This window comes from Corvus kubaryi, unplaced genomic scaffold, assembly GCF_017639235.1.
Source record: "Corvus kubaryi isolate FWS band 111438036 unplaced genomic scaffold, C.kubaryi_AGA036_p1.0 36963, whole genome shotgun sequence".
In the NCBI taxonomy this organism is placed as follows: domain Eukaryota; kingdom Metazoa; phylum Chordata; class Aves; order Passeriformes; family Corvidae; genus Corvus; species Corvus kubaryi.
The window spans coordinates 33,161-44,751 of NW_024580993.1; the positions used below are offsets into that span (position 1 = coordinate 33,161).

Sequence of the window (11,591 nt, forward strand, 5' to 3'; positions counted from 1 at the left end):
TAACACCCCCAGACCCCCACTTCTCCCCCCTTCTCCCCACAGACCGCCCCGCCGCCCCTGGGCACCCCCTCGCCGCCCCGGGACGCGGCGCTGGCCATGGCCGAGGTCGGGGTCCTGGCGCTGCTGCTCGTGCTGGCCCTGGGGGGCAACGTCCTGGTGCTGGTGGCGCTGAGGGCCCCGCGCCGGGACCCCCGCGGCCCCGGGGCGCCCCCGGCGCGGCCCGCGCGGCCCCTGCGGCGCTACCTGCGGCACCTGAGCCTGGCCGACCTGGCGGCCGCGGCCGGGCAGGTGCTGCCGCAGCTGCTCTGGGACCTCACGGACCGGTTCCGCGGACCCGACGCCCTTTGCCGCCTCACCAAGTACCTGCAGGGCGTCGCCATGTTCGCCTCCGCCTACGTGGCCGTTGCCATGGCCTGGGACCGCCGCCGCGCCATTTGCCGCCCGCTGGGCACGGGGCTGAGGGCCGGGGGCGCGCAGGGGGGCGGGGGGCGCGGGGCGCGCTGGGGGCGCTGCAGGTGGGGGCGCTGCAGGTGGGGGCGTGGGGGCGCTGGGGACACGGGGAGCGGGGTGCGGGGACGTGGGGACACCGGGGACACCGGGGACACCGGGACGCGGGGACACAGCGGGTGCTGGCGGGGGGACACGGGGCAGGCCGGGGACAGGCACCGCGCCCCCTGCTGGCCGCTGGGCGCGGTGCAGCGGAAAGGGGGCGGGCAGGGGGACAGGGGTGGGGACGGTGGGGACGGTGGGGAGGGGGTAAAAGGACTCGAGGACACTGGGGACGGCCAGGGAGGGACACAGGAAGCCTCCGAACGCAGGGGGAGGTGTGGTGGGTGCTGGGGGTGGGGGCGTGGGGGCACCGGGTACACTGAGAATGAGGTGCGGGGCCATGGGGACACTGGGGACACCCAGGGGAGGACACGGAGACAAATTGGGTGCTGGGGGTGGGAGTGTGGGGGCACTGGGGCCGCTGGGGATGAGGTAGGGGGACATGGGGACACTGGAAATGGCAGGTGCTGGGGGTGGCGGGGTGAGGGCAGGGGCGAGCGGTGGCGGTGCTGCGGGAGGGGGCACCGGGACAGTGGGGGCACCAGAGATGGTGTACAAGGACATGGGGACACACAGGATGGCACACAGGAACCCTCTGGATGCTGGGGACAGGGACATGGGGACACTGGGGATGCCAAAGATAGGATGGGGGGACATGGGGAGACCAGGGGTGGCAGGTGGGGACATATTGAGGACACCAAATATGGGGCACAAGGGCATGGGGAAACTGGGGGTGGTGCAAAGGGATCCACTGGGTCCTGGGGACAGAGACATGGGGACACTGGGGACACTCAGAGTGGCTTAGGGGGACACACTGGGTGCTGGGGGTGGGGACACAGGGACACTGATGACACCAGGGATGGGACACAGGGACCCAAGGGGTGCTGGGGATGGGGACACAGGGACAGCAGCAGGGATGGGGCACAGGGACGCAGGGACACCTGGGATGGCACATGGGAACCTGCTGAGGGCTGGGGACACAGGGACAGTGGGGACAGCATCACTGCCACATCCCCTCTGTGCCCCCCAGACCCCTGTGTCACCCCAGTGTCCCCAACCCTCCACATCACTCCAGTGCCACCAAGCCCCAATGGCACCCCAATGTCCCTCCATGTCACCCCAGTCTCCCTCTGTGTCACCCCAGTGCCACCAAGCCCCAATGGCACCCCAATGTCCCTCCATGTCACCCCAGTGTCCCTCCATGTCACCCCAGTGTCCCCAAGTCCCAATGGCACCCCAATGTCCCTCTGTGTCACCCCCGTGTCTCCAAGTCCCAGTTGCACCCCGATGTCCCACCGGGTGTCCCCAGTGTCCCCAAGTCCCAATGGCACCCCAATGTTCCTCCACGTTCCCCTGATGTCCCCGTCACCCCCCTCATCACCCCAGATGCCCACAAGGTCCTTGTCACAGGCCACCCTGGGAGGGTCTGGGACCACCATGGGGATGTCTGGGGCCAGCAGGGGGGGCTCTTGTGCCACCACAGAGGGGTCTGGGGCTATCACGAGGGGGTCCTGGGCCACCATGGGGGAATGTCAAGCCACCGTGGGGGACTCTGAGGCCACGACACAGGGGTCTGAGGCCACCATGGAGAGGAACTGGGCTACAATGGGGGTGTCTCAACCCACCCAAGGTGGGTCTGGGACCATCATAGAGGGGTCTTGGGCCACCACAAGAGTGTCTGAAGCTACCATGGGAGGGTCTTGGGCCACCACAGAGGGGTCTGGTGCTACCACGAAGGGGTCTGGGGCCACCACGGGGTGGTGTCAGGTGGCCTTGGGGTGGGCTGGCACAGCCCTTGGGTGGGCTCGCTCTGGGCTGGGCCGGGCCCGCTCAGCACTGGCCGAGGCTCGCAGGCGCTGGGATGCGCTGGCCACGGCCTGGGCGCTGGCGCTGCTCTTTGGGCTGCCCCAGGTTGGCATCTTCGGGCAGCGTGAGGTGGCCCCAGGTGAGAGCGACTGCTGGGCCACCTTTGTCCAGCCCTGGGGTGCCCGTGCCTACGTCACCTGGGTGGCCCTGGCCGTGCTGGTGGCCCCTGCAGTGCTGCTGGGGGTGCTGCAGGTGGCGGTGACGCGTGCACTGAGGGGGACACGGGGGGTCCCAGGGGGTCCCGGGGGGCTGGGACGGGCCCGGGCCAAGAGCCACCGCATGGCCGTGGTGGTCCTGGGCATGTTCGTGCTGTGCTGGACCCCCTTCTTCTGCGCCCAGCTCTGGGCAGTGTGGGACCCCCGTGCCCCCCGAGAAGGTGAGAGGGGACGGGGGGACATGGGGACAGGAGCGGGGACATGGGGGGCATGTGGGGGTGGGCACATGGGGATGCTGGGACATGGGCCCAAGGGGACAGAGGGATGGGGGACGTGAGGATGGGGTCACAGGAAGAGGGGCACACGGGAATGTGACGGGCGTGGGGGAATGGGGATGGAGGACGTGGGGGTGTGGAGGGTGGGGACATGGTGATGGGGAGGTACATGGGGATGGCATTGGAGTTATGGGGGACATGGGAACGAGGCCACGGAGGTGCCTGGGCCATGGGGGTGACAGGGCCATGGGGGTGGGTCCATGGGGACATTGGGACAGGGGAGGGGGACCCAGCTGTTTCCCACACCAGGGTGGACTCTGGCTGGGGGTGGGTGTCAGGGAATGTCCCCGTCCCAGAGCCTGGGGGGGTCATGGGGTGTCCTTGGGGGTGCTGTGGGGTGTCCACAGGTGTCACCAGATGTCCCTGTGTCCCCCAGGCCCTGCATTCACCATCCTGATGCTCCTGGCCAGCCTGACCAGCTGCACCAACCCCTGGATCTCGGCCACCTTCAGCACCAGCCTGGCCCGGGCCATGGCCCGTGTCCTGTGTCCCTGCCGGCACCCCCGGGGGCACACGGGGTGACACAGAGTCCCACAGGGTCCCACGGGGACACGGCCCGCAACCTGTGTCCCTGCTGCCGCCTCTCAGATCACCCGAGGTGACACAAGGTGACACGAGGACTTGAATGAGGATGGGGGCTCGCACTGCGTGGGGGGACTTGAGTCACAGAAGGACTCAGTGGGGACACACACGGGACTCACACGAGGACTCAGTGGGGACACACACGGGACTCACATGAGGACTCGAGGACGCCCGGGGGGTCTCATGTCACACAGTGGGGGCCACACGAGGACCGAGAGCTCGTGGTGCAATGGGGGGGGCACGAGGATTGGGGTGCTGGGGGCGGGGCTTGCACGAGGGGACACAGCTGGGCCTCTTGCAAACCCTCGTGCAAGGGATGGGGGGACACGAGGAGGGGACATAAGGGGAGGATCAACCTCCCCCACTGTCTGTAAACCCAATCACCAATAAACCAGATTTTTACCCCAAATCCCCCAATTTGTGGCACCTCTTAACACCCCATCGCGTCCTCCTTCCCATGGCGATGGGGCGGCCCCCTCCCATTCCACTCCTCACCTTCAAACTTGGTATGCTCCATGCAAATGAGCCAGCTCGCACCACCAATCAAACAGCGCGGTGGGCGGAGCCCCACATTCAAATCGCTGACCTGTGGGGTGGGGGCGGGGCTTAAACAAAAAACTGACAGCGGCGGAAGCCAATCCCAAAGGCGAACCCGGGCTCATGGGAGGGGGAAGGAGGTGGGGCCCGTGCCCCCAAACCGCCGGGACCCCCAGCGCCACCCCCAGAGCCGCCAAAGGGGGCGGGGCCGAGGCGAGCAAGCTGAGGGGTTATGCTAATGAGGGTCTATGCTAATGAGGGTCTATGCTAGTTAGGGTCCATGCTAATGAGTATTTATGCTAATGTGGATCTATGCTAATGAGGGTCTATGCTAATGAGGGTTTATGCAAGTGAGGATCTATGCTAGTGAGGGTCTATGCTAATGAGGGTCTATGCTAATGAGGGTCTATGCTAGTGAGGGCCTATGCTAATGAGGTGCTGCTGCCGTTGCCGGGAGAACAGGCGAGTGGGCGGGCTTGTGAGTGCAGAAGGGGGTGGGGCCAGCGGGGCAGCAGCCAATCCGGAGGTGGTGGGGCGGGAGGGGGCGGGGCCGCTGGAGGGGCGGGGCGGGGCCGGAGGGGCGGGGCGGGGCCGGGGGGGCGGCCGCGTCGGTGTCACCCGCACACCTGAGGGCTCGCGGGAGTTCCAGGCCGAGGGCGTGGCGGGGACAGGCCCAGGCGCGGGGGGCTGGGCGGGCCGTGGGCACAGCCGGGGTGATGGCACCGTCTGCACGGTGTCCCTGCGGCCGCTCCTCCTGAGAGCTGCTGAGCGCCAGGAGCTCCAAGCCGGCCACTCCTGGAGCCAGGGGGCCACAGGGACACTGCGGAGGCTCATGGAAGCCGCGGGCTGGTGTGACACAGAGCGGCTCACGGAACCCAGGAGAGCGCTGTGACGCAAGGGAACTTCATGGAACTGTTATAAATGAAATTGGTAATTCATGCTTGTGTACATAAATTTCGCAAGCCTTGGCAGCAGCAGAGAACACAATACGGCCAGGAACTAATCAGCATACGAAAAAGTCTATCTCGGGTGGAGGTAGACCTTATCTGGAACCATTAACACCACACCTGGGCGATGATCTGGATGATGATGAAACTGATTAACATCTTGGGGATGTTAAAGGAGTATCCCATTCCGGGAACTAAGAATAACTGTTCCAGGAATTGGAGATGGACCATTCATCATCCAAGATGGACAATTCATCAGACCCAGGAAATGCTTTGTGCAGTCCAACTTCGGGACACGAAAACATCATGAATATGCTAAATTGCGAGAAGAATAGAATTAATTTGGACTCTGCCCAAGAACTGTATAAGAAGGAACCAGCTGAAGCGACATTTGTGAACTTGGGGATCTGATGCGATAGAGGTCAGATCTGTGTTCACCCAGCACCGATCCCGGGCTCGGGGCTGACCTTTTCCGATCGTGGCTTTCTGTGTGATGGCCACGGAATAAAATTTATTTCTTTATTAAATTTAATTTGGCTGAATTTCTTTACTTCACCTCTGAGTTATTATAATTTTGAAATCAAGAGGCTTTCAGGCAAAGATATGGGAAATAGGAATAACAGTTCTTTACTAATATATATATGTATATAAAACAAGGCAGGGAAAAAACTGATTTAAACTGACAGAGTCAGATACAGCCTGACCCTGTTAGTCAGGGTAGCAGTAGCAGTCCGATAAGGTGGTGGCTGCCGTCCTCCTGAAGTGAATGGTTGTGGTTCTGTTGAAGTGGTGATCCTGTGTAGAAAGATCTGGTCTTCCTCAGAAGGTCCAGGGGTAGGTATGTAGCTCCTGTCCTCTGGAAATCCAGTGGGAAAGGCTGCCTGTGGTGTTCAAAAATCGCAGTTTATACCCAGGATGGGATGCTTGGTTCTCACAGTGGAATGGTGACTCATGAGATAAGGCACTGATGGGCCATTAACAGGACATAGTCTTGAGGGAGGAGGCAGGGAGCACTGCCCCACCTGGTTTTAACAGCTCATGGTGATAGAACACACGCTTGTGGGCACATCTTACACTGTAACCTAGGACACAGTAATACAGGTGCCTCAATATAGTGCACTGAGCTGCTTAGCTACTAGTAGCGTTTCTGGGTTTATCCTGTGTAGTAAGTAAATCTGTTTAAGTCTTATGTCTGTTAAATTTGTGTCTATCAAATAAATAATTCATTTTGTAATAGACCTAATTGGCCATTATTAAGAACTTGCAACAAGAGTGGGCTTTGGGGTGCTGGCCACCTCAGTAAAAGTACTGTCTACTGCCAGAGGCCTGGGCAAAGGCAGAAACTTCTTTAAAACTCCCCTCTCCATTCCTAACAGACTCCAGGTGGGGTCTCACAAGAGCAGAGGAGAGGGGGAGTGTTGGGGTCCCTTCCCCCTGCCATGGAGCCCTGGGAGAGGGGCCCTGAGGGCGCAGACACGGGGTTTCCCTGCCCCTGCTCAGCTTCATTCCCCATTGGTTGGTTTGGGTTCCCTGATAACGCCAAGGACCCTCGGGTCCCGTAACTGAGAGAGTTCCTGAGCTGAGCCCCGGCCATGTGGCTGGAGAAATAAACATCTCTGAAACATTTACCACGAATCTGTCCATATATACTTCGCTTTCCATGGGACTCCTGGTTTGAAATATACTTGTTGCAGTAATCCCCGCTGTGACAGGGAGAATCCCCTCCACTGACCTGCTGGCCACGCTCCTTTGGATGCAGCCCAGGGCTCCGTTGGTTTCAGGGCTGGCAGCACTCACAGCTGGCTCATGGGGAGCTTTTTGTGACCCATCACTCCCAGGTCCTTCTCCAGGGGCTGCTCTCAGTCCCTGCTGTGCCCAGCCTGTTGCTGTGTCTGGCATTGCTGCCTCCCAGGTGCAGGATGCTGCCCTTGGCTCTGCTGAATTTCATGAGGTTTGCCTGGGCCCAGCCCTGTAGCCTGTCCAGGTGCCTCTGGATCCATCCCTTCCCCCACCACACAGCTCAGGGTTGTCAGGGAACTGGCTGGGGGTGTCTCCATCCCACTGCCCACGGTGCCCACAGAGCTGTGGAACAGCATCGACCCCAGCACCAACCCCTGAGGGACCCCACTGGTCAGTGGTCTCCAAGGGGACAAGGAGCTGCTGACCACAACTTATGGCTTTTGTCGAGGCAGACATAAAAGCCACACTAGCCGTAATCCATAGTCGAGAAAGGTAGAAAGACTTTTAATTTTCTCTACTGCTGTTCTTACACCTCTTCCCAATGGCTGTGGCCTAATTTAAGACTGGCTGCTTAGCAAACAGTGACAAGGCTGTCTAACAAACAATGACCATTCAGGCAGTAAAGCAATCAGCTATACAAGCAAAGGTATAACTGCTAGATGTTATCAACAAGCTCTTCCTTGTACACTCTCAGTGTCCCATAACAAGAACATCCTCCCCTTGTGTCCAGAACATCTCCTCTCATTGATTATCTTCTTGGCCTTCTCTGTGGATTTCACTGAAGCTGCAGAATTTCACTGTAATATTCTCATGGGTAAACTCTGACTGGTTTCAGGTCTGATTCTGTGAGGCCCCCAGACCAGCTGTCAGCCTCATCAGGTCCCCCCTTCTGTTTTTGTATTACAAAGGCAGCATTTATTGACTTTTGCAGGGCCCTTTGCAAAAAAGACAATAAACACGGCACAATGAGCAGGATACAAAAAATAACCAATAGGATCAGGCATCTGATTTTAAGTAGATTTTTGATTCATCTTGCAACTTTCCAATTGCCAAACAAACTATTGAGCCAATCAGATTCTGATTCTTCATGCAATTTTGACACGCTTGTTTGTAATTCTTTAATGTGGGCATGAATAGATTTTGAATGATCAGACAAATTCATACAACACATTCCATCGAAATCCTCACATCTATGTCCATGTGCTAATAACAAAAAATCAACGGCAGCTCTATTTTGCAGTGTAGCGTGCCTTACTGAACCGACACCCGTTCATAATCCGGCTAAAGCAAGGGAAGTAGCGTTACTCTGCCAAGCTAGCCAACATCCTAACTTGTTTAACAGTCCCAGTGCTTTAGCAGCTGCTATTTGTGGAGAAAGGAAGGAAACAGCCCATCGAGCACCTGGTGGCCAAAATTTGGTGTTGTCATCACAATCAGGGGCAAACACACGGGTGCTGCATTTTCCTCCTCGTAGTTTATGCTGTAAAATCATAGCTATGTGTTAGGTGTTAACAGTGAGAGTCATCCTAAGCTGCAAGGACCTCCCTTGATGTGTGATGGAATCGCAGCCCATGCTCAGTCTCTGCAAATAAAAAACACCCCTGGAGGCAAAGCCAGAGGAACAGTAGTAGAGTGTGAAATATGTGGTGAACTGTAGCAACCTAGTTGTCTGGATTTTTTATGAGCACAAATATAATACTTAAATAACTTTGTGTCATTCCCCCAAGACCTGCAATTGAATTTCCCACTGCAGTGACAGGCCATGAGTTTGGCCAGTTGTGATGTGAAATCACCATGACATCTGCTCCCGTATCAACCAGCCCTTTGATCTCAACAGTCTGTGGCTGTGTCCCCTTCAGTGTTAGCTCACAAATCAGTTGTGGTCTCTGCTCAGAAAGTTGTTGAGTCCAAAAACCCTGAGGCGCGCCGGTAGAACCGAAGCCTTGGTCTCCTCTCTCTTTAAGTCCAGTCCTGAGAACACAAGACTGGAGAGGTACAAGTTGAGCAACATGAGTATGAGCAGGTGTGACTGCAGGAGGAGAGGGTGTAAAAACCATTGCACATATTTGTCCTGTAAAGTCTGCATCAATTACTCCCGGATGCACAAAAATCCCTTGCAAAGTAGCACTGGATCTTCCTATTAGCAAAGCACTTAAATTTTGCCCTATGGGTCCATGTGCATCCAAAGGCACTTTATGAACTGCAGGAGAGTCTGTAATCACTGTGCTGGCGGTGCAAACATCCATCCCTGCTGAGCCTTTTGTTCCGCTGGCAGGCCGGTCACACAAACCTGTGCCGGGCGCAGCGGCTCCTGGGGAAATATTTCTGTCTGAATGCGCTGTCCCCTCGAGCTCCGTTGGAAGTTTCCCTGATTTCCATTGGCATGGAAATGAGATTTACATTGTTTTTTATAATGTCCCAGTTTACCACATTGGTTACACAGAACTGCTCTGGGGGCTGCTTTGTTGTTGTTAGCAGCTTCGGAGGATGGAGTTCTGTGTGGGCACTGAGATTTAAAATGGCCTGGCTGTCCACATCTGGTGACCCCGAGATTTGATATCCCAGGTAGCAGCCCCAGACTGCTCCCAGGCAGGCACCTGAGGTGATTTTTCTCTTGTCGTGGAACCTGCATCTTCCAGGATCTACCTGAGACTCCTCTCAGGCATCTCTGGGAGTCTTTTCACATCTCCATGAAGGAGCTGAGATCCCAGGTAGTGACTCGAGACAGCTCCAGGGAGGCAATCGAAGATGATTTTTCTCTTTTGAAGGAAAATGCCGAGACCCTTCTCAGCATTTCTTGGAGTCTTGGTCTCTGATTTGGGGACCTGAAATCCCAGGTAGCAGCCCTGGGCTCCTCCTGGGAAGGTGTCCAAGATGCTATTTTGCTTTGAAGTGAAATTGTATCCTCCTGGATTCACCCAAGACTCCTTCCAGGAATCTCCTGGAGCCTTTTCACATCTCCTCTAAGGAGCTGAGATCCCAGGTAGCAGCCCCACACTGCCCCAAGGCAGGTACCCAAGAGGATTTTTCTTCTTTAAAGGAAAAGTTATCATCTGGGATTGAGCTGGAGCCTTCTCAAGAATTTTCTGGAGTCTTGATTTCTGATCTTTGTCAATTCCTTTGGATAAAACCTCCGACATCATCAAATCCAACCTATGACCAAACACCACCGTGGCAACCAGACCAGGGCACTGAGTGCCAGGTCCAGTCTTTCCTTAAACACCTCCAGGGACACTGACTCCATAACCAGGTGCAGCACCAGACTCTCCCCTGGTTTAAATATTGCTCCAGTTTAAATATTGCTTTTATGGGTGTCTTGGGGTGACTTTGTGATGTGTATCCCCTATCGCTGCCCCATGCCCAGAAATTAATTTTGTGCCTTTCTGTGCCTTTAAACTGAGCCTGAGAGGGGGGAGGAAAAACTGAGCAAAACTTCTTCAAAGCAGTTTGCAGCTTGTTCAAGGTCACACAGAGCTAGAGACGTTTTTTCAGCTGCAGCAGCAGAGCAAGAGTGGGGAAGGCACCCTGTTTGCTTTCGGCCAGTTTTTCAGCTCCTTTTTCTCTCTCCGGGGGGAGACGGAGAGTTGAACTTTTGTTTTCCTGGGACTTTGTTTTTTTCCTTTTTTGTCTGCTGGACGGTTTCAACATCAGAATACATCGGGAGGAATTTCCACCGAGGCCTTGGCCCTTGAGGTGGGCCCACCACCCCGTCCCAGCTCCAAGGAGGGGGAGAGAGATCTACGGAAGGACTCTGAAATGTTCCCAGGTTTCTCTCAGCAGAGCGAGAGGTTTTATTATTTAGCATTATTATCTTTTTCCCGTGTGTTTGTTAAAGAAATAGTTTTTATCTCTTTCACTTTCCTTCAAGGAAAAAGTTTCTTTTTTTCCCAAACCTGGTGGGGGAGGGCTGGTTGTAACCTGCCTTCTCTCAGAGGATGTATTTCTAAATTTGGCCAAACTGGCACAATGGGATATTTCCTCTTCCTGGATCCACCTGAGACTCCTCCCAGGCATCTCCGGGAGCGTATTCCCTTCTCCTCAAGGGAGCTGAGATCCCAGGAGCAGCTCCAGATTCACCCAAGGGAATTACCCAAGGTGATTTTTCTTTTCTGGTGCATCCTGAATCTTCCAGGATCCATGTGAGTCCCCCCACAGGCACCTCCTGGAGTCTTTTCATGTCCATTCTAAGGAGCTGAGATCCCAGGCAGAAGCCCCAGCAGAGTTGCCTCAGGTGATTTCTTTCCCCTTGCAAGAAACTACATCCTTCTGGGTTCACCTGACATTCCTCCCAGGATTCTCATGGAGTCTTTTGATCTTTGATTTTGAGACCTGAGTTTATAACCACGGGCCCACAATCTTCCAGGGAAGGTTTCCAGTACGTTTTTTCTCCTTTGGAGAAATCCACCCAAGACTTCTCCCAGGTAGGTCCCAGAGTCTTCACATCTCCTTGAAGAAGCTCCAAGAAGCAGCTCCAGATTTCTCCAGGGAAGATTCCCAAGATGTTTTTGCTCATTTGGAAGTTTTCTCTAGACCGGGATCCACTGGAGACTCCTCCTGGCATCTGCCAGAGTCTTTTCATCTCTGGTTTAGGCACTTGAAATCCTGGGTAGAACCCTTAGACTCCTCCAAGGCAAGTACCAGAGCTGATTTTTCTCTTTTCATGGTTCCTGGATCTTCCGGATCTACCTGACATTGTTCCCAGACACCTCTGAGAATCTTGACCTCCAAGTTCAGAACAAAAAATCCTGTCTGGCAGCCCCAGATTGTTCCAGGGAAGCTGACATTGATACATCTTTACTTTTGCAGTGAACCTGCATCTTCCAGAATCTCCCTGAGACTTCCCAGGCATCTCTTGGAGTCATTTGCCACAAGGAGGACTA

The 11,591-nt window shown here is 56.1% G+C and overlaps 1 protein-coding gene across 1 annotated transcript in view; it reads left to right on the top strand.

The window, feature by feature from the left end:
• The window catches only part of LOC121660823, a 25,507-nt gene extending 21,781 nt beyond the window's left edge, over positions 1-3,726 (top strand). Inside the window, exons 3-5 of the mRNA XM_042020338.1 lie at positions 13-756; positions 1,420-2,791; positions 3,282-3,726. Of these exons, the coding sequence (XP_041876272.1) occupies positions 13-756; positions 1,420-2,791; positions 3,282-3,427 (2,262 nt within the window). The 3' untranslated portion in view covers positions 3,428-3,726. The remainder of the gene's footprint in view (positions 1-12; positions 757-1,419; positions 2,792-3,281) is intronic.
• Positions 3,727-11,591: the final 7,865 nt, after the last annotated feature.